General features: G+C 52.8%; 1 protein-coding gene across 1 annotated transcript; it reads right to left on the bottom strand.

Moving 5' to 3' along the window:
* Positions 1 to 1094: 1094 nt before the first annotated feature.
* Positions 1095 to 22047, bottom strand: Ptgs1 (prostaglandin-endoperoxide synthase 1). Its single transcript, XM_060390059.1, has 11 exons — positions 21956 to 22047; positions 21765 to 21866; positions 15520 to 15636; positions 15024 to 15164; positions 14712 to 14855; positions 11933 to 12114; positions 11754 to 11837; positions 10428 to 10674; positions 8130 to 8416; positions 4284 to 4431; positions 1095 to 2307 (listed from the first exon to the last, which is right to left on the bottom strand). The coding sequence occupies exons 1-11, from the start codon at positions 21960 to 21962 to the stop codon at positions 1952 to 1954; spliced, it is 1815 nt and encodes a 604-aa protein (XP_060246042.1). The 5' UTR covers positions 21963 to 22047; the 3' UTR covers positions 1095 to 1951.
* Positions 22048 to 22542: the final 495 nt, after the last annotated feature.

Raw genomic sequence — 22542 nt, 5'->3', positions numbered from 1 at the left:
AAATAGACTCCTGGTAAGCAGGAGCAAGGCACAAATGCTCTGCAGTCATGTTTGGCACCCAAAGGATCCTTACTAGTTAGAAGGTGCTCGAAGGTTTAGTGACAAGGATCACATTCTTTGTGTCCATCAGGGCCAGGGAGGAATGGGGAGGGGGGCTCCTAACTAGTAGCCTAGAAATAGGCTTTCTGAACTACGAGATCAGCACTGAAGACCTCCAGTTGAAACCCAATTCCTCTCCTTTTAAGGCCTCGGTCTGGAAGCATGCTACGTCCAAAGAACAGAGCTCCAAGGCTCTTCCCGATCTCTCCCCTTAGCTGTCTGTCCTTGCCTCCCTTGTAGGCCATAGAACATATGTGCCGTAGTATAGGGAATCGGGCCAGGACTGGAGAGAAAGGGTGCCAGCTGCTGGATCTCCACTGTGGTACTTGTCTGTTCCTTCCTCCCCGCTGAGATGTGAGCTCCGAAGAGAGAAGCCGCAGCCAAATGTCCACTCACTGGTGTGTCCCCATCAAAGTACCCAGCGCACAGGCAGCACTTGGAGAAACAAGCACCGGTCATGAGCAAGGAGCCAGCACCTAAAGTGGAAGCTACCAAGCCTCTGGCGTTGACCTTGGGCCAGAGAGGTGAGGTCAGGGCTGGTATAGAGCCAAAACAAAGAAAAGCTGGCTTCTAAGCCTGGTTCTGGTCATATGAGACTGGCATGGCCCTTGGCCATTCTGGGGTTTTATTGGGGGTTATACCATCACCTACCACAATGACACTGAGAACTAGGCGTGCAGTTAGCACAGAGCGGTGTGCTGTCTCTCGCCTCTTCTGTCTCCGCCATAAGAAGATCTCATTGTAATCAGCTAGCAGGGACTGGATGCTAAGTCTCTATGGCTTTGGAGTTTCATATTCTAGTGAACAGACTGACAAGGGCAGATTACAGCCCAGAGGGAGAGATGAGGCATCAAAGATACATACAAGGACAGGCCCCTGGGATGCCCTTGGAAAGTCTCACGCTGAGCCTCTGGCAATGCCTGGCCCACCAGGGGGAGGAAACCCTCATCAGTGTTTATTTGCAGAGGAGACTTGAAGAGAGATAGATAACAAGCATCTTTGGAAAGAGAATTTTATTAAAAGAAACAGCTGCCACGGACAAAGACCTGTATTGGGACAGAGCTGTGGTGGCTTCCAACTAGGACTGTGGAGGAGTCCACATACCCCCTCTGCATCATTGGAAAGGGTCTAAGTGTGGCTCCCAAGAACACAACCTCACTTCCTTGCCCTTTGCTGTACACACATGCTTGGGCAAGGCAGTCCTTGTTGGACACTGGGTTCTTTTGTTCTGTGTCCATTTCACTGAACAGGAAAATGAAGCCAATCCACATTCTAGACATTTAGGCGACGACTGTTTTGGCCCATGTTATGGATCACTGTCTAGGAACATGACTTTCTGAGTCAACAATCAGATTGGCAACATTCTGGAGATGCCCCCAGATTCTAGAAAGAAAATTAAGAACCCCTTTTTACTTTCAAGCGATTTTTTTTTAAGGAGTTCTACATTCTAAAGTTGTTGGTTTGAGACAGGGTTTCACTCTGCAGCATGGCTGACCTAGACTCACTGTGTAATCCAGACTGGCCTCATCCTCAGAGGTCCAACTGCCTCTGCCTCCCAAGTGCTGGGATTAAGGTGTGGGTGCAACCACACCCTGCCTTATTATATACATTTCTGGGTTGCCAACAAGGAGCCAATCTCTGGGAAACCAGAGAAAACCACTCCCAACTTTCTTAGTTAAAAAAGAATTCAGCATCCTAGAATGGCAAAGTCACAACATTCTAGACAACGGTGAGATCCAAAGTTCTAAACGTCAGTGCCGGCTCTCACAGGGCCACGCAGGGAAACCAACACTGAAGACCATCCCCCTCAGGAGCAAAGCTCCTCCCTCCAGAAGGCTGCTTCCCTGCACCCTCAGAGCTCCGTGGATGGTCGCTCCACCACCGAGCCGTCCTCTCCGGGGTAGTCTGGCACACGGAAGGAGACGTAGGGGCAGGTCTTGGTGTTGAGGCAGATCAGTTTCTTCAGCGAGGCTGTGTTGACGAGGTTGAAGCCCACCTCACCACCGAACGTACTGGGTTTCCAGTACTCCGGCGAACAGATGGGATTTCCCAGGAGGCCCTTGAGGGAAAACGGAGCCCCAATCTCTATCATACTCTCCCCAAAGATGGAGTTGGGCTGGCACTTTTCCAGGAGCAGCCCCGGGTAGAACTCCAAAGCATCGATGTCGCCGTACATCTCCTGTAACTCCGCAGCCATCTCCTCCTCTCCTGCAGAGCGAAGAGCTGCAGTCAGTCACGGTTCGCTTAGGCTCGGCCTGGGCATGGAACCTTCTAGACTCAGGGCTTTTGTTTTGTTTTTTCCTGGCATGACAGAGACTCCAGAAGAACTATTTGGGCAACTGGGGGAAATGTCCTAAAATTTGGCCCTGCTGGCATCAGGGGAGAGAACAAATAGAACCTTCACTGTGGACTATGGGGTGACAAAAGAGGTTAGAGATCTAGATCTGTCCCCAAAGAGCTGGTAAGCCACTCACCCCCTTCTCCGGACTTAATTCCTGGGCCATCACAACATGGAGACAGCATCCTGTCTTAATCCCCTAAAGTAAGATGTCACAGCCATGCCCAAGCCCTGTTACTAGCCGAGAGTCAAGTGTACATGTGTGCATTTGTGTGTACGTGTGTGCATGTATGTGTGTGTGTGTGTGTTCAAGTTCACATAGATATTCAGAGCCAGTCTGTTCTCTGCTCCTCGGAACCTTTTGTCATGCGACACTAGAGAGCTATCAACATTCCTGTCCCAGGACCGTGGGTAACTCCTCCACTGACCCCAGGATCCGTTCCACTCTGTGACAACTGCATGTCCACAGATGATGACCAAGAACAGACATGAACATCCCCATTTATTTCTTCAACTCCACCCTCCTATGGGGTATAGGGGTCTGTCACACCAGTACAAACAAGAGGGCTCTAACTTGCCTGCCCAACATCTGGGGGGGGGTTGGGAGAAAGAGCAAGGAGAGAGAGGGAGAACAGAAATGTTTTGAGATCTATTTTATTTTTAATTGTGTGTGTGTGTGTGTGTCTGTGTGGGTGTGTACATGTGAGTCAGCTGCCTGTGGCAGCAGAGGCATTGGGTCCCCTGGAGCTGGAGTTAAAGGCAGTTGTGAGCTTCCCAAGATAGGTGCTGGGACTCGAACTCAGGTCCTCTGAAAGAGCAGTGTGTACTCTTAACTGCAGAGTCATTTATCCAGCCCATGTATACAGATTCTTGAGCACCACAAAAACTTCCTGAATCATGACCTCCAGAAGCATCTGGGACTTGAGGATGTATGTGTGTGCCTGAGTGTGTGTGTGTGTGAGAGAGAGAGAGAGAGAGAGAGAGAGAGAATATGTATTATTGGGTTTCAGATCTCTGACAAGCTGCTGAGGTGCCTATTTAACGTATCAAATCGGACCTGGCCTGCAGGTTCTCCCAACATCCTTCAGTTCCTACCCACTACAAGGGAAGGCTGGCACATCCCTCCCTCTGCCTGGGCTTTTCCTCTCCCCAAAGTGGCTTTTACATATATACTCCAGTCATTTTAGTTCCCTCTTTCTCTCCCTCTCTCTCCCTCTCTCTGTTTGCACTTCTCTTGCCCTTGTGTGCCAGCTTGTGTGCAAGCTTTCTCTCTCTCTCTCTGCCCCCTCCTTGTCTGCATGGTGACTTCATTGACCCCCTCTTTGAGGCTGGTAAGCTGACTCCAATAAACCTGTCTTTATACTTTAATTCAGCATGAATTGGCTTATTTCATCAGTGGAGAGAAGCTTGTGTGTGTGTGTGTGTGTGTGTGTGTGTGTGTGTGTGTGTGTGATTTGTTTTGTTTTGTCAAGACTGGTTAAATCAAGGGCAAGTTCTCAAACACTGAGCCATCCCGCCCCAACCAGAAACTTCTAATGCCTTTCTAAGTAAGTACTTAAGAATTGCTGACAGGATGCAACCCAAGCCTCAGCATCTGAGTTCCCAGTTCAGCGCCAGCCCCCTTCCCACCTAGCACACGCCCCTCACTCCCCCACATCTATGTCCTCCAGGTACAGACTTTCCTTTGTCTTCCCCTTGCCATACCGGAAGGACTCCTCCCTCTAATTTCCACGTGGAAAATTCCTATTTCTCCTCAGACCCACGTGGAGGGCCCTCATTACCATCACATTCCCTGCCGTGCCTTACAATGCTTGGCAGAGACAGTGTTGAGGAAGCAGCCACCTACCCGTGAGCTCCTGGAAAGAGGTGTAAGGCTTCATGCCAAACCGCTTTCTGTACTCATTGAAGGGCTGCAGGCGAAGGTCTCGGGACTCCTTGATGACATCTATGGCCACGTGCAGGACGTGGGGGTCAAAGTTCCTGCCCCCACCAATCTGCAAGAGATTAGCACGCCGTCAGTGTGAGAGCCGAGCCAGGCTTGCACGCTGTCCTGCGTAAGGGCCTAAGAGAAGAACTCGGGCTGCGGTTCAGAAGAACTCAAGCTGCAGTTCTTCCCAGAGAACGCAGTGCTGCATCTGGCTCCAGCCCGTCCCCATCATCCTCACTCCGAGCGTGCCTGCTTCCTCAGCGCCGAAGTGGGCAGCGCTCCACTCCTTAGTAACTCAGACTCCCTGAGGTCACACCAACAGGCAGTCCCCTCTTTATCGAAACGGGGGGGGGGGGGGAAGTCCAGGTGAAAAGGAAGACTCCAGACCCTTGGGGTTTGGCCGCCATGCCTAGCTAATTAGGCAAGCCTTAGGCCAAGTGAGAGATGCTGTTTCAAAACCAAGGTAGACGGCTCCTGAGAAGTGACACCCACAGCTGACCTCACACACACACACGCACACACACACACACAAGACCCCACAAAAAGTCATAATAGTTAAGGGACATCGGTTTAAGAGAAGCTCTCTACTTCTGAAATAATCATGTTGCCACTTAAGATGAAGATCTCTTTGGACAGAACAAGTAAAACTGAGCAGGAAAGAAAAACATAGCTGGGTTGAAATTATACGGCTCAGAGCAAAACAAACTTGGACCGGCAAGCAGGGCAAGGTTCCAGGGCCAGCTCTGCCCAGTCCAAACTGTGCGGCTGGAATTGGGCACCCCACCGCCACCTCCACCTCCACCAAAGAGGCACTGAAGTCCAAGCTGCAGCTCCAGCAGACGTGACCTCCTCTGAAGATATAACAGTCTCACCTTGTCGGTGGCTTAACTCTACCCGAAATCAGCCGCAGGAAATGACCATCTGATAACGTTTAATGGAAAATTCCAGAAATAAACAGTTCCTAAGGTTTAAAGTGCTTGCTATTCTGGTAGTGTGGTGAAATCTGATGAGGACTCTCTCCATCCTGCCCAGGATGTGAATCATCCTTCTGTCCAGCATGTCCCTACTGCACGGGCCCCCTGGCTTGTCAATCACCTGCCGTCTCTTAGTTATCAGGTCAACTGTCTTGATATCTGAGTGCTACGCCCAGGTAAGCCTTATGCAGTAAACTGAATATCATTTACTGTGTCATTCATTCATCTCACCCTATGTCTTCACACAGACATTATGTCAACTCACATTATCTCAAGAGGGATGAGTACACTGCTGAGAAAGATCGCATTCTATACTTTATTACAGAAAATTGTTATACGTACTCAATGCTACTATTATTACTATGTCTCCCTCTGCGCCTAATTTATAAGTTAAATTTCACCACAATTTGTATGTACAGAAAAAAAATATATATATATATGCACATACATATGGTTCAGTACTCTACCATTTCAAACAGACACTTGGGGGTGGGTGGGCTTAGAATGTATTTCCTGTGGATAAGAGAACTATATAGTCTTCACGGGTGTAGACAAAGTCATGTTTGATGAGGGAAGACCATAATCCAGGAAGGGATGCCTTGTTTGTTCGTGTCTGGTTTTTGAGACAGGCTCTCATGTAACCCAGGCTGGCCTCGAGCTCGCCATGGAGCTAGAATGATGCTGAGCTACTGACTTTCCTACTTCCACCTCCAGAGTGCTGGGATTGCAGGAGCGTGCCTCTGTGTCCAGCTCAGTGGTCCCTTTTCAGCGATACCAGCGGAACAGATGGGACACCATGTGAGGAGGTGATGGAGGTAGACGGTTGAGTGGCGCTTCTACAAACCGAGGAATCCCAAGGACTGTGGGGGCTAAGTGAGGACGCCATGGAGCAGGTTTCCCTCTGGAGCCCTCAGAGCATGGCAGCGCTGAGGACTGAGACACCACTCGGAAGCATTTTGTTGGAAACCCCTGGCACACAGACACAGCACAGACTAAGCTTGTGTTGCCTCGCATGCCAACATGGGAGGGTGAGAGTATCCAGCTGATGTGGGTGTGGTTATAAAGGAGATGAAGGATGAAAAGCCATTGCCACAGTGCCAGTCACGGGGCAACATCCCCAGACGGCGATCATGAGAGAAACGCCTGCTTTGTCCCATCCCCGCTCCTTTTTAACATCCTGAGGTCAACACCTGCTATCTTCTGACAGTTTCAAAACCTAGGCCTTCCACCTCACAGTCCACAGCCTCGCACGAAGCCGTGTCCCTCCCGAGAGCAGGGGGACAGCAGAAATCTGTCAACATACACTGCTGGCGGCAAGTTTCAGTCAAATTACCAGGAGGAAATCTAAGTCCACTAAGGGTCACAGCTTGTCAACAAGGCTGAGGGACAAGGATGGCAGAGACGCAGAGGGCTAAAGATGAGAAGGAGGGGGTCCAGAGAGCTGAGGTAAAGCAAGGGGACCGCCAACTATAGGGAAGGAGGGATTTCAGAGGGAGTTGGCTAGTAATCCCAAGAAAAAGTGTTCATTTGGCATGGCCATGACATAGGTGTCTTAACAACAGAAGTGTATTCCTTCACGGTATGGAGGCCAGAGTACCTGATGCTTGCTCCTTCTGAAGCGGATCTCTTTGGCTTATAGATGGCCACTTTCTCCCTGGGTCTGCATGGGGTTTTCTTCCTGGGTGAGTCTGTCTTAATCTCCTTGTCTCACAAAGATACCAATCATATTGGATTAGGGCCCCGCCCCAATTTCCTATTTTGTCTTAATTGTCTCTTTAAAGAGACCTCCAAACATGATCCTGAGGTGTTGAAGGTTAGGATCATAGCATATTAATTTAGGGAAAGACACAACTTCAGCTGATAGGAAATACAGGATTCAAAAAGCATTTCATGCTTTCACATATATTAGCACATCCTTGTAGGGGCCTCCTGTCCTTCAGATGCCCTCTGACCCTCAGGCCTTTGTACATGTTGTCTTCTCCATCTAGAACACAGTAATCCCCTATCACCAGGACCACGCCTCTCCATCTCCAACTCTCTGCTTTGCTGTCACCCTAACACTCAACTCTGGGTCACAGAGTTGACAGAGCATCATGGCTTTCTGTGCTATGGTCCTGTACTAACTTAGAATTCTGAGGACATTAGAAAACACCTATCATGGTCCCTTATATACAACAAGTACTCAGTGATGCTGGCTGCCACAGGACTGTTTCCCTTCTATGGTGTAAGTGCCAAAGAGACAGGGTCCAAGAACCACATAATCTTTTTCATCTCTATATCCCAGACATCTGGAGTAATGCCCGCGCTATGGTTTGAGCCTGAAATGTATCCCATAGGTTTGTACTTTAAGCACTTGCTCCCCAAATGGTGGCACTCCCCAAAATGTGAGGTCAAACTGAAGCTGGATCAGTAGAAGCCAGCCTTTGATGGCTACAGCTCAGCCCCTGGTTCCCATCTCATTGTCCCCTGCTCTGCTGGGATTTGTGCAGCCTCTACCTTGAGCTCCTGCCACCACAGACAGGCTCACTCTGCCGTGGCCTCCTCGCTATCACAGACTGTAATCCCCATGAAACTGTGAGCCAAACCCTTCCTCCTTTGAATTGCTTCTATCAAGTATCTGAGACATAGCAACATGAAAGTGATTAATAAAACCTCATATTGTCACCTAAGTGTGAGATTTCATAAGGGGCTATTTACGGCCTCCTGTAGAAGTGACATTATGCTCATTCCACAGATGAGGAGAGAGGCCTGTTGGATCCCAGAGCCTATCCCTGATGACTCTGTTTCTTACCCGGCCAGCCCTCTGGCGAGAGAAGGAGTCCACCAGCGCCTCAACACCATAGTCCACCAGCATGGAGGTGTTAAACAAGAACTGCTCGTAGCTGTACTCTTGTGAGCCCACTCTGAAGGAGTCAGGCATGAGTGGGTGCCAGTGGTAGAGATGGTTGAACTCAATGGCGATGCGATTGCGGTACTGGAACTGGGCTCGGAACAGCAGCTCCGGGTCAAACTTGAGCTGCAGGAAATAGCCACTCAAGTGCTGCACGTACTCTTCAATGATAATTTTGATGGTTTCCCCTGCAGGGGGAAGATAGGACACAGGGTCAGCAAACCTCAGCGCATGGGAAACGGGGCCGCCCGTGGAAAGTGCATGCTTTTGCCTCCTTGCTGGCGCTGGAGTTCATTTATTCCACTGGGTCACTTCTGCTTTGTGTCTTTGTAAGGGGATGTGAAAACAGAACTGTCTCAGCCTTGACGGAGACACCCAGACAATGGCACTGCTGCTTCAAAGGAAGGCCCTGGGCGCGGTAAAGGGGTAATCCAAGAACTGGTTTCCAGAGGCTAGAGGGAGATGGCTGAGAGGTTAAGAGCACCGGCTCTTCTTCCCAGGCCAACTCCCAGCAGCCGTGTGGTCATTTACAGTCATCTGTAATTCCAGTTCGGCTGGGTCTGACGCCTTCTTGTGGCTTCCACATCACCAGGCATGCACATGGTGCACAGATAAGCATGAAGGCAAAACCACCAAAACATGTAAAATAAATTAAAAAAAAAAAAGAAAGAAAATTTCCCAACCCTGATGTAGCCTCTTTCTTACAGTTCATGACAAGGGTTTGGTAGCACGATGGGGGGAGGAGGGCTGGGGCAAGAGGATTGAAAGCTGATGCCAGGATGGTCTAAATGAAAAGATTTGTCTCAAAACAAAACAAAACGAAAACTTAAAGCTGAGAAACTCTGAAAGGTGCCAAAGCAAGGTGCTACATTAGTGAGAAATGCCATTTCACTGAAACCCTCAGGGAGGGAGGAGAGCGTCAGAGAGCCCCTTGACAGCTGCTGCCGGAGCCAAAATAATAACAATTTTTTTTTAAAGCCACATAGCCGGGGAGCCTTGCCCTAGGCATTTGTTTAAACGTAATTTATTTCTCCTGTGTTGTCGTATACTTCAGAATCCCATGAGCAGAGTTTTTCCTTTGCTCCCTTAGGAACCAGCTACATACAAAGCAAGTGGACAGGAAAAAGAGAAGTTGAACATTCCGGCTGGATAGTTAAAGGAAACTGATATCTGGACCAATCAGCCAAGAGATGAACTGGCTTTTTAGTAGACCGGCCTGGAGCCCCGGGGTTTGGAGTTAGCAGATCTGGCCTCACACCCTAGCTTCTCTCGATGTCTGCTTGTCTCGCCACAGCTCACTCCCCTCACCTGTCAGCTAGGCTCTATTCCTATCCGTGGGATTTCCATAGGCCCGTGCATCAGGTCACGTGAGGAGACATTTACGCCGTTGTCACGGGACTGTCAACACGGGCTGGCTGGAGTCCTGCCTTTGGTCACAGTGTCTTCCACCAGCCAGGGTGCTGGGCAACCTCTAGCCACAGACCCGGCCTCTCGGGTGACGGTCTGTGAGACGCAGACTTGAGAAGAATCGGCCTGACCACCCCCGGGCCATTCTTATCCCCAGTGCCCGACTCTGCCAGAGGCCAGTGAATTAGGCTCTATATTTGGGACCAGCCATGCCCAGTTGTGCCCAGAGGCGGTGACTCAGACAGAACATGGTCAGGACAGAGGTGTCAGGGTCCAAGCTTCCAGGCAGGAAGCCTTCTGACATTTTAGGTTACGGACCCACCCCCGTAGGAGACACAAAAAGATCTTGTCCCTGAGTCACCTAGAATCTGCCAAACTCCACAAAAGCTAGTAGGCTGAGAAGGGGAGACTGGAGGGTTCCTGGGGGAGGGGTAAGCTGGGGTTTGATGCTGTGCGCCGGGGACACAAACTGGGCACAGCACAGGGGGGAACCGAACTGGGATTTGAGGTGGCCGACCAAATGTGCTCGGCGCTTTTCCCCTCGGACTCATAGAAAACCCTTCCATCAGAATCCGCAGGATGGAAGGCCTGGGGCCTGAGGTCGCAGCCAGCTGAGACCGTCCCTCTCAACAATGTGACCACATTGGCTAACTCTCTTCTATTTCCTGCTTTCCACTATTAATTTGCCCTTATTTTGTTTACTGAGTATGAGTGGCCCAACCTGGCTTGGGGCTCAGACTGTCCCCAGGTTCAGTAACCCCACTGCCTCCCCGCTTCTCCGCGCATGCTCACCTATGAGGATGAGGCGGGCGGTCTGGAAGAGCTGCTCGTCCTCCCAGGTGGGGTGCTCCTCCTTCAGCAGGTCGCACACGCGGTTGTGCTCACGCAGCCAGATGGTGGAGAAGAGCATCAGCCCCGGGAGCAGCCCAAACACCTCCTGGCCCACGGCCATCTGCTTCTCGGGCGGAACCCCCGGCGGGTAGTGCATCAACACAGACACCTGTCCCACGGAAGGCGGGTACACCTCTCCGCCCAGCACCTGTGGGATAGGCCGCCTGCCAACCTGGGGCCCCTTCCACACAGCTCTCCGCTCCCGGCTCCTGCGCTCCGCTGGCCCACCTCAGCCCGTCCCACCTGCCCACTGCTCCTCAAGTGCCTGCCCTAAGCCAACACTTGCCCGATTTCCATAACCCGTTGCTATAGCTGCTGACCGCTGATGGACCTGTGGCCCCTGGGCACTCCAAATCTGGCTACACCGAAGACCTCTGTTTCACTTAGATTAGATTTTTACATGGATTCGTTTTAAAATTTCCTTCTTAAATTTTAGTATGTATGTATGTATGTATGTATGTATGTATGTATGTATGCCTGCCTTCTGTGTGTGAGTGCCAACAGAGGCCAGAAGAGGGCGTCAGATGGCTCAGCATTGGAGTTAAAATAGTTGAGAGCCGGCACGTGGTGCTGGGAGTAAGCCCAGCTCCTCTGGGAGAGCAGCGAGTGCTCTTAACTGCGAACCGTTTCTCCAGCCACTTAGTTTTAAATTTTAAAGCTGACATTTTAGCTGTTGGGTATGTGAATCAGCTTATTCAACTGTAAATTTTATGAAATCGAGAGAGAGAGATCATCTATCTCCAATGAAAGCCTTTAAAAAAATCTTACTACATTTGCTTGTTTGTTTGATTTTGCTTATGCATGCAGAGGCGAGAGCCCTCTGGGGCCAACGCAAACCTGAGGACATCTCGTGGGAATCAGTTCTCTCCTCTCTCTGCATTGATCCCAGGGATCAAACACTGGCCGCAGGCTTGGTGGGAAATGCCTTCACCAGCTGAGCCATCTTGCCAGCCCAAGCCAAGCCTGTTATCAAAACCCAGCTCCTCTGTTTTTCACTCTGTTAAGGAAGCCATTAGGAAATTTGAACTACATAGGAGGCTCACGCTGCAGTTGGGAGGCCATGCCTGACCTTTATCTGCCTCCACCCTGTGAGCGCCTCCCAGGCTTTCCTCTTAGTCCTCCTGAGCACCTTCACTCTGGTGGTTCTCCAGTTCCCCTCCCCAGCTCTCTGTGTGAGAGAGAGCAAGGGAGGCCCTTCCCGTCGTCCTGTCCCCAAGCCGACACTACCTGGTACTTGAGTTTCCCATCCTTGAAGAGCCGCAGGCGATACTGTCGTTCCAGGTTATCTCCATAAATGTGACCAAGGTCCACCTGAGGACAAGGGAAGGCCCACTCAGATCACCTGGGTTCTGACGACGCCTGCACGGGGCACGTGAAGCCTCCCCTCCCCCGCCCCGCACACTCACCCCATGGCCCAAGGCCTTGGTGAAGCCAGGACCCATCTTTCCAGAGGTCTTGAAGAATTGGTGGGTGAAATGTTGTGCAAAGAAGGCAAACATGATGTTGGTGCCCTGGGGGGCAGGAATGAACTTCCTTCTCAGCAGCAGGCGCTGGGCCAGAAGCTGGACATCTGGCAACTGTTTCTTCCCTGGTTGGGGGGGGGGGGTAGGAAAGAGCAGTAGGTGCCTAGGTCTTGATTGTGTCCCCCTGTGCTGGGGATCACTGGGCTCCCAGAAGTCCCCAGGCAAACTAGGCCATGCAGGAAGGCCAGAGTGTCCTCCTCAGGGCCAATCCTCCCTTCCCTACATAGCCTGTAACCTGCTCTACCAAAAGAAAGACCTTGAAGTATTTGCCAAGGGAATGGCCTGGTGCTTGGAATTTGTTTTTAAACCCCCTACAGGTGTCCTCCTATAATCCCAGCAGTGGGGAGGCCGAGGCAAGGACAGCTCCAGTTAAAGGCCTGCCTGGGTGACACAGAGAGACGGCATCTCACAGTCATACCTGGGGGCCAGTGAGATGGCTCAGCAGATAAAGCGCCTGACACAGAGACCTGAGCTCAAGCCCTAAAACCCACAAAGAAGTGATAGGAAAAAAATCAGCTCCACAGGGTTGCCTTACAACCTACATACACACATTAATAATTTATTAACTTTAAATGAAAGAAAAACTTAGAAAATGAAAAGTGGGGCTGGAGAGATGGCTCAGAGGTTAAGAACACTGGCTGTTCTTCCAAAGGTCCTGAGTTCAATTCCCAGCAACCACATGGTGGCTCATAACCATCTATCGTGAGGTCTGGTGCCTTCTTCCGGTCCACAGGCACACATGCAGGCAGAATACTGTATAAATAATAAATAAATATGTGAAAGAAAGAAAAAGAAAGAGAAAAAGAAAAATGGAGCTGTGTAATGTTGTGGTACAGGTATTTAACACCAACATGCATGAGAAGAGTCAGGCAGACCTCTGTGAGTTCAAGGCCAGCCTGGTCTACATGAAGTTCCAGGCCACGCAGGGCTTCATAATGAGATCCTGTCTCAAATAAAATAAAATAAAATAAAATAAAATAAAATAAAATAAAATAAAATAAAATAAAATAAAATAAAATGGGGACAGGGCTGGCTACAGCAAGGCTGGCTAAACTGTGTATAGTTCTGAAACTAGAGCATGGTTCTTCATCCCCTCCTCTCAACTTTTGTGTACATTTTTCAGTTTTCCCGTGATTAAAAAAATAACAACAACAAAGTTGGGGTCTGGGGAGATGGGTCAGTGGTTAAACACTGCTTTTCCAGAGGACCTGGTTTGGTCCCCAGCACCTGCATGGCAGTGCCAGGGGATTTGGTGCCCTTTTCTGGCCTCTGCAGGCCCCATATGCACATATAAATCTACTTTAATAATTAAATAATTAAAAAAAAAAAGAATTAAATATTAGAGACCACATCGCCCTGGAGCAAAATAACCTGCGTTTACAACCAGCAACACTATGTGTTAACTATGTGAACAGAGATAGGCCATGTCCCCATGTATAAAGCAGGACGATGGTATTTGACACAGTGGACCTGAGGCTCGGCTTGGAGGAAGGAAGCACAACAGTAAAACTTCGGTTACGATACACCTGTTTTAAACAATGTCAAGAGGCAGGAGTCTGCCATGACATTACAAAGAAGAAGGTCTTCCTTAATCATGTCCGTGTCAGAGGGCCTGTTGCTTACTGTCCTCACAGAAAGAGGCAAGAGGACCTCCTGTGTTCTGGTAAAGGCTTCCCTTCACCATACCGCATGTGAAATCCTGTGTTGAAGATCCATGGGCAATAGATGTGGATTAACATGTTCAACTGGACTCCGCAGGCAGGAATCACCCCAAGAGAAAACAGAAGGACCAAAGGCTACCTAACACTTTAGAATCATTGTTGAACAGGACTGATTCCTGCAGTGTTGGAAGGAATCAGCTATCTTGGCAGCATTGGCCGTGCTTTGGGAATAGCAGCTAACCGTGTGAATGAAAACCATCAGTGTAGCATCCTGGAGACCACAGCAGGGACATAAGTACACACAAACTTCACAAGGCTGCACGGAACTTGTGTCCAACAGCGACACCTTGTGGCAGCAGCTGACACAACAGCAATGCTGGATTGCCAGCTTGTCCTCGACTAAGGTGCATGTGGTTGGTTCTGAACTGCATGACCACAAAGGTCTCTTAACAGTTTGGGGTAGAGTGAGAAGTGGGCCCAGGAGGCAAAAAATAAAAAGTAAAATTCAAAAAAAGACACTCTTTATTCCCAACCTTGGTGGGGCCTGGGAAACTAGTAGAAAAGCAGAAAGCTCAGTTAGCACCCCAAACACAGCACCCTGTTCCTTCCTTCCTTCTCCCTTCCATTTCAGCTTCAAGTCACCACTCAACAGAAACCCCTTCATCAGCAGACAAGAACGAAGTAGACAGCCAAACCCTAGGGTACCATGGGAACTGTAGTCAGCCTCTCCCTCTGTTCCTCATGCAGCCCAGGGGTGCCTCAAACTTGAGATCCTCCTGCCTCAGTCCTGGGAATCAGCGCACCGGAGCAGGCAGGTCTGCCTTTCTCTGTCACCTTAGGCAAGACCCTGAGCTGCCTTTTCTGTTCTCTTTCTTGGTAATAGACACGCTGACTGCCTTGCCTCGCTCCACTCATCTGTGAAATGGGTCAGTGATGGATTTTCCGCCTGCTTTGGCCTGAAGAGGAGAACCCAGGCCAGCTCCTTACCCCAGGCCCTTTACCTTTGGTCCCCATAGGTGTGGGGCAGTCTTTGGGTACGGAGGGCAGGACCCGGGTGTAGTAGCTCACGTTGGAGAAGGACTCCCAGCTGATGTAGTCATGTGCCGAATTGTAGGTTGGGGGGCTGGGGATGAGGTTGGACCGAACTGCAGAGCAAAAATAATGGCGGCAGTCCGCTCTCACCCCCGTCACGCGCCTCCTCCCTGCCTCCTCCCGGGCCAGGCCTTGTTTATCTGGCAATCATAGTGTCTCCACCCACTGCTTCTTATCAGATGCCAAGTTCCCAGGATTAGAGGGGCCGGGCCCGCACCCACCTGTGAGCACCAGGCGCATGAGCACTTCGCGGATGAAGGTGGCATTCACAAACTTCCAGAACCAGCGCCCGTGCGTCAGCAGGAAATGCGTGAATGAGGGGCTGGGCCGCAGGGAATTCCGCAGCCACGTCCAGATCTCAGCTGCAGGGATGGTGGGGGCCACTGAGTCCATCCCTTCTGACAAGACCAGAGCTACCCGCGGGGAGAGGATAGGGACCAAGCAGGAATCTACAGGAGCGAAGAAGACGCAGGAAAGAGCCAGGACCCAAAATAGGAGGAGGAACAGGAAGCATGGAGAAGAATTACCACAGAGTGGGAGTGGACCAAGAGAAGAGCTCGCACGAAAGCCAGGCTTGAGCGGGATCAAAGCCGGGCAAGGAGGCAAAAGAAGCCATGGCCAAAGAAGAAGGCAGGCGTCAGGGTGCGGTCGGGGTATAGAAAAGATCCTCGGGGGCGGGGGGCGGGAGGAAAGATAGGGGCTGGAGGCCTAGCTCACGGACGGTACAGTTGGGGCCCGAGAAGCCCGTGCGAGTACAGTCACACTGGTAGCGGTCGAGGCCAAAGCGGACACAGACGCCCTGGTTCTGACACGGGTAGTAACAACAGGGGTTGACTGTGGGTGAGAAACAGGTGTTAGAGACACACTCAAACAGCCTCCCGACCCCACCCAACCCCTGAGTGTGGAGAAAGGGCACAGGGGCAGCTCTCTCCTAAATGGCCTCCGGACTCCTCCCCCACTCACCCCACTCCTGTACCATAGGCATGACCCCCACCCCCTGCCCGGAACCCCCAGCCTAGCCCACTCGTGGAGAAAGTTCTTCCTCCCTCCCTGCTGTCACTACAGGGGTCAGGAGAAGATCCTGCGCCTATCTGACGGCGCTGAAGCAGCTACGCCGAGGCTGATAAGACAGTGTGCCACTGGCTTCTGAAGGCCTCACTTCCTGCCTCATCAGAGCCACAGGGCAAGGGCGTGTTTGTGAGCTTCAGAGAGGAGGTCAGGATGTGAGGGCATTTCTCCCAGATGAGCCCCCCCCCCCGCCCCGTGCTGGGTTCTAGAAAACAGGACCTTCCACTAGCTTTGCAGAAGGGAGGGGACTCATCATGGCCGCATTGCAGACACTTGGGAAACTGAGGCCAGAAAAGGTCACCAGGAAATGGTCATATCAGGCCAACTGTCCATCTCTTCACTTCCTCTCCTCCCCTCTCCCTCCCACCCCCCCTCAGGTTCAGCAATCAAATTTCAGGAAAGAGGTTTTTCAAAATCAATGATAGCGTACAAGTGGCAGGAAAGGGGACCCTGAGATCTCAGCTGCTCCAAAAAGCCCAGACTTGACCTAAGAGAAGTTGGGATCTACATTCTAAGGTCTTGAGAGAGTCAAGTGCAGAGAGAACACAAGAAGCCTGGCTGGAAAGAAACGCCCTGAGACGGCAGTGGCTGAACTCTGTACACACACCCCTTCCTCCCTATTCCCACCTCGTGGGACCCCCAACAAGGAAGCCCCTTCCTGTGCCCAAGCCCCAACCTTCTGACTGCCACCCTCTTCCTCTATCTCTCCAGCAATCAAGTTACACAGTCCCTCAATGCGGCTAGGCTCAGCCCCTTTTACATACACTGCTCAGCCGGGGAAACTGAGGCTTGGGGAGACAGAGAGGCTTAGCCAAAACCAGAGTCAAGCCTGGCAGACCCAGGACTCCTGGCAGGAGGCACCTTCCTTTGGTTTCACAGAAATGCCCAATCATTTCTGCAAACACTTCTCTTTCTGGGCACAGGGCCAACAGCATGGCTGTGTGTGAGTGATGATGAGGGATCGAGAGGGTGGCAAAAAGTCAGAGCAGCCTGGCGTGAACTGGCCGGTCATCAAAGAGGCCTGACCTGCAGCAGGGCCTGGCCCTCTAGCCTGGGTCCTCGCCTCACAGCAGAGGCTCACTTCAGCTTTGCGGCATCCTCCAGATGCCCCCAAAACCACCGTCACCGCACCCATACCAGGGAAGTTGTACGGGTCATGCAAACAGCTTTTCCTGGGCCCTGGTGACTTTAAACAATGCCACAAAGACAGAAAAGCTGGACAGAAAGGCCTTATCAAGCTGCCACAGGCAGACCTGGCAAGCAGGACCCAGGGATTGGACTGGAACGACCCCAGCCCTCAACATCTCTACGTGCACCCACCCGCAACCCCAACCCCGTCACAGTCTCAGAAAGGTAAAGGGGGCCTTGCTCCACTTTCTGCCCGACTGCCTGCCAGGGCTGGGACTCCTCTGACCACCCGCTGCTCAAGTGAGGTTCACCTGCTATGAGCCTAACTTCCCCACCCCGACTCTGGCCTGGGCTCTTTCATGACAAAATACACTCTTACTAGTTCCTACTTCTACCTTAGCAGGGTTCTCAAGAGGTCCTGAAGGTCAAAGCAGCTGCAGAACCCTCTCTCACCCCTTATCTAGACTCTGTCTCTCCTTCACATACCTTCCAGCCACCCCAGAGAATCCTGTTCTGACCCTTGCCCAAGGCTCCCAAAGCCCTCCTCTCTCTCCCACTGTTTCTCCACCCAGAGGGGAGGCCATGCCTTTGCAGTCATCCATCCCCTCACTGGGCTGGGCTCACAACCTGGGCTTGGCCCAAGGGCTCTCAGGGAACCATTGGTGACTGAAGCCTAACAAACATATGTGGAACTAATAAAATGGCGTGATGAGACTAGCCATTCCCTGCTGGCCAGAGAGAGATGCTTTCATCCTCCCAGCAGTCCCCTGAGGCTAGCTCTGAGGCCTCTTGATGTCACCAAGAGGTTTTCACTCCAGCTGACCAGACTGCTGAGGCTCCTGCACCATGTCCTGGCCAAAAGAGGGCCCTCCCTCCTAACCAGACTGTGGCCAGCTTTCCCGCCCTCCTCCCCACTCTCTTTCCATAAACACCAGCTGCCCCAGGGCAGGAAAAGTCCTCTTGGGCAGGGACAACAGCCACAGGAGCTCCAGGATGTGAAAGTGTGTGGAGAGGAGACTGGAGGCCATGCTGACTGGGCAGCCAGGATGGGGAGACCATCGCATAATGAGGAACTCCAGGCTCGGGGAAGGCGAAGGGCTCATACTCCAGCCCTCAGCTTCCAGGCTACAGAACTAACGTTTGAACCTCCTTCCCTCTCCCTGCCTGACTCCTCCAGAGATTTCTGGGACTGGATTTAGGAGAAGGATGCGACAGTCACACGGATCCAAAGGCTAAGAATGTTGCTGCCTCTTCAAGGTGAACTTTGCAAATCCCGAGTGAATGTGAGAGCCTGCTGTCCCCACCTCCTGCCATAAGCAGGCCTCCAGCTACTCCACAGGAAGTTGTCCTTTCCGTCTGACTCTACCCCTGCATGCTACCCACTCCTCTGCCCAGCAGAGGGGTCCATTCTACTGAGCCAGCTCTCTGCCCAGCGGGGTTGCGGGGGAGGTCCTCTCCACAGAGACCACCCATCTTTCTCGATGGAATTAAGGAGCCATCAGAGGAGAGAACTGGGAGGTACAGGCACCCAGCCTAATTTGCTTCAGTGACCCACACCTCAGCACAGGTCAGCCACCAAGGAAAAATGCAGAAAAGATGAACTCGGAAGTGATGCGGTCCCCGGCTGAATCCACGAACAAGCCCCTTCCACAAGTGCCTTATTTTCCTGTCTGTCCCGTAAGCAGGTAGAGCAGACATGTCAAAGGGACTGCCCAACCTGTCTGTACTCTAGGGAATGCCAAACCATCCCTCAAAGTGTTTCCCCTCATCCCCCTGCCCTCAGCACAGAACTCTGCAACTCTTCTCACCGAGTGTAGAGCGATGGACAGACAGCCACTGTGCCTGCAAAACCCACAGATATGGAGGCCAGAAAAGCCGAGTTGCACTCCCACAGATAGCCCCTGACCGGGATTTCTCAGCTCTAAAATCCTCACACGGATTTGAGTACGATATTCTCCAACCCAAAAGCTGGGAATCAGGACTTACAGCCAGTCAGGGCAAGGAATAGGGACAGCTGGGGGACGCCAAGTTCTCCAGGATGTGGTAGCCACATCAGGCAGGAGAGGCTGCACCCAAATTCCCCAAGAATAATATTTACAGAAGCTCCAGGGGACTGGCGTCCAAGAGAAAAGCAAGCCTGAGTAGCCAGGCCCGGGTCTTCCCGACACCATGCCTGTAGACAGAACCAGGCCCGATACCAACATGGCCAGCCCAAGCAGCAGCCCACAGCAAAAAAGGAAGGCCCCTCCAGTGCGCACACCTCGCTGGGGCTGGAGCCAGGAGCTGCCAAGGAAGACAGGGAGGCTTCGTTGGGTACTCAACTCTCACCCCACGTGCAGGAGTCAGCCTGGCCTCAGGCTCCTAAACCTGGCTCACAGCTCCACTTGCCAGGTCATGCCCTCTCCCTAGCTAAGCATAGGGCACATAAGTGGGTTGGGCATGATGGCACATGCCCTTAATCCCAGCGTTAGGGAGAGAGAGGCAAGTGGATCTCTGCGAGTTCAAGGCCAGCTGTTCATAGTGAGTTCCAGGATAGCCGGGGCTACACAGAGAAACACACACACACACACACACACACACACACACAGTGGGGGTGGGGAGGCAAGCATTTGAACACTGTGGCTACCCAGCACAGTCTTGTGCTCAGTACAATGCCATCTCTCCCCCGTCAAGAGGCAGAGGCTGCCTTCCTTTAAAGCAGCCTGCAGCTCCAGGTTCCAGGCGGACACCCAGGCAATTTGGGCCTCAGTTTACTATAGGCAAGCACCCACTGCCCTCTGTCCTGCCCTTAACCCTTTCAGGAACATCCTGGCTGGCTTTTCAGCCTGCGGGATCACCCCCCAAATCATCTGCCTATCCTCACACTCCAGGCGACCCTGTATTCACACTAGCCAACACCCCCTCTCCCTATTGTACCTGTGCTCAGGACACTGCCTCCTCCAAGAAAGACTACCCCCCCCACACACACACAGGACTCCATCGGAAAGCCAGTCTGCCACCACCACCTGCTTTCCTTCAAGATCTAGTTGAAATAAACGCCACCTCCTCCAAGAAGCCCTCCTGACTCCACACAAGGCCAGACATCCTCTTGCTTCTTTCACCCTTAGCCATGGCCCTCACCACCCTGTGCTGGCTTCCGGCCCCCACCATCATCACACTGTGCACCCCAGTGCCGCTCTGGACACCTGCATCCCTCCACATCAGACTGTGAACTCTGGACTGCCAGGCCCTAGCCAAAGGCTGGCCCAGAAGCCCTGGGAACGCAGAACAGAAAAAGTCCGCTAGAGCGCGTGCAACACGAACATAAGGAGAAGGAGCACCATGGGTCCAGGCACGTGCAGCTTGGCCCCCAGGTCAGACCCGCTCCCTGGCTAAAGCGGGGGACCTGGAAGGGATGAAGTGGAACACCGCGATTTCCGGGCAGAGCCTCGCCCTCCTGGCTGAACTCTACCCCTCCCCCACAGGAGTCTCTGCCAGGAAGACAGGTGAGCGGACACCAGGTCCTGGGGGGGTGGGGGGGGCAGATGGGCCCTGGTGAGAGCTGGACTCATCCTCAAACGGGAAGCCCAGGTCAACGGCCAGCCTTGGCTCTACCACCAGCTCACTGGGGCTCTCCAACAGGTGACCCCGCCTCCTCGGCCTCTCAAAGATCCGTTCCACAAACCGGATCTAACGCAGCTCTCCCGCAAGGCTGTTGGGAGCCCCAAAGGAAAAGCCGCCCAACCCCGCCCGATCTTGGTAAGCTGCGGGGCACTGGGTCAGAAACGCTGCCCGGCCCAAACCCAGGCTTCTGCTAAGCAAACTCTTCCCTGTCTCCATCCTAGCACAGGTTTCCCCACTTCCTCTCCCTCAAACGCCCTCCTCCAGGAAGCCCGCTGGGATTCTCAGTTCACTCTGATACCGCCCTTCCCTCCTCTGCGCCCTCCCAAGTCCCCGCAGCACCCAGCAGCAAGCCCGGACTCCCATTCTCTCGCTCTCCCCACGGCCAGCTTTTCCTGGCCCTGCTTTAGAGGTGGATATCCAAACTGGAGAGAGGGGAAGGAAAGACGGAGAATGGGACAGAGGAAGAGGACAATGGGAGGAGTAAATTCTTTTTTGTTCCTCTCCCCCACCGCACTCATGATGGAACCAGAAAGGTCTAGCGAACCGTTACAGGTATTGGGAGTGTCTTGGATTAAGGCTAGTCCTGAGTTCAAGTCCTGAGCCCACCATGCATTATGTAACTTGGGGGTGCTATCGCATTTGATGAGTCTGGGTTTCCTCATCAGTGTGCGTCTATCTGCCTCTTCCCAGGTAGCTGGTGCCCCAGGGTCTCCAACGCTGTGAGCGTGAGGATCCGCGCCCCAAAAGTTAGAGGCTAAAGAAAGGGAACTCACTGGCTGTCCGGCCCGCCCTCCCCTTGGCGCCCGCCGCTTCCTCCCCAAGGAGCCCCCACAGGAACCGCCGGCTTCTGGGGGGCGGGGGTACGAAGCTGCTTGGAAAGTCAGAGCCCAGAACAGGTGAGAAGTTAGGGAAGGCGTCCCTACTCCCCCTGCCGGCTCGGGGTTCAGTCGCCCGTGTGCCAGAGAGCCCCCAGGTAGGCCCTGGCCACCGCCGCACCCCTGGGCTTCTCCAGGGAGCCCCCACCCCAGAAACGCAACAGCCCACTCCCCGGCACCGCCAGCAGAAAGGGGAAGCGGGGGCCCTCTGGAAGGGAGCAGAGGGAGATGGACCAAGCCCGCGGCGCAGGACCTCGGATCTCCGTGGGCGCCCAGGGGGCCACCTACCCGGTGAGGGCGCCGCAGTGTCCGCCAACAGGACCGGGGGTTGTGGCGTCAGCAGCAGCAGCAGCAGCAGCAGCAGCGGGAACTGAAGCGAGGGATTCTTTCCTGCAGAGAAGAGAGACAAGTTGAGCCTGGCGTTCAAGGCTCCGCCTGCAGGCCACCGGGTTCCAGAGCGGCCTGGGGGTCGGACTCACGGCTCATGGCTCTGAGAGATGATGGGGGCGAACCAACCGCCACCGCTGCCTCCTCGGCTGGCAACTCGGTGCAACGCCAGTACTGCCCCAGCACCGACCGGACCCTCCCACCCCTCCCACGGCTCCACCCCCACTCCTCCCTCCAGTTGTCACCTCGACTCCCTCTGCTCCAGCCTTGGCCAAGATGTTTTATTCATTGTTGCACGGTGGCCCGGAAGGCTGTCACTCAAGATCCTTGGGGTGCACGGCCTCCCATCCTTCTCCTTGCTGGTCCTCAGTGTACGTGATCTATTAAGCAGGCATAGAAAACCACCCTAGGCAAACACACGGATCTCACGTTACCCTGCAGACAGGGCACTTTTTTTTTTCAAAGTTGTCCAGGGCTGGCCAAGTGCCATCTTGCAGCCGGATGGTCGGCTAAGCTTTTGGCTCTCTTTTACAGCTGGGGAAACTGAGCCTAGAAGGAGCAGAATCACAGCATCTCCTGGTCCTTTCCCTTGCGAGCTCTCCCCCTCCGTTTTCCCAGCACACCCAGCTGCCCTCGGCCCACACCCAGGGTCGAGGCTTGGTGGACAGGCCCGTTCATC

The sequence above is a fragment of the Meriones unguiculatus genome, chromosome 8 (assembly GCF_030254825.1).
Source record: "Meriones unguiculatus strain TT.TT164.6M chromosome 8, Bangor_MerUng_6.1, whole genome shotgun sequence".
Classification (NCBI taxonomy): domain Eukaryota; kingdom Metazoa; phylum Chordata; class Mammalia; order Rodentia; family Muridae; genus Meriones; species Meriones unguiculatus.
The sequence above is the reverse complement of the archived record's forward strand: the minus strand, read 5'-3'. Positions and strand labels throughout refer to the sequence as shown.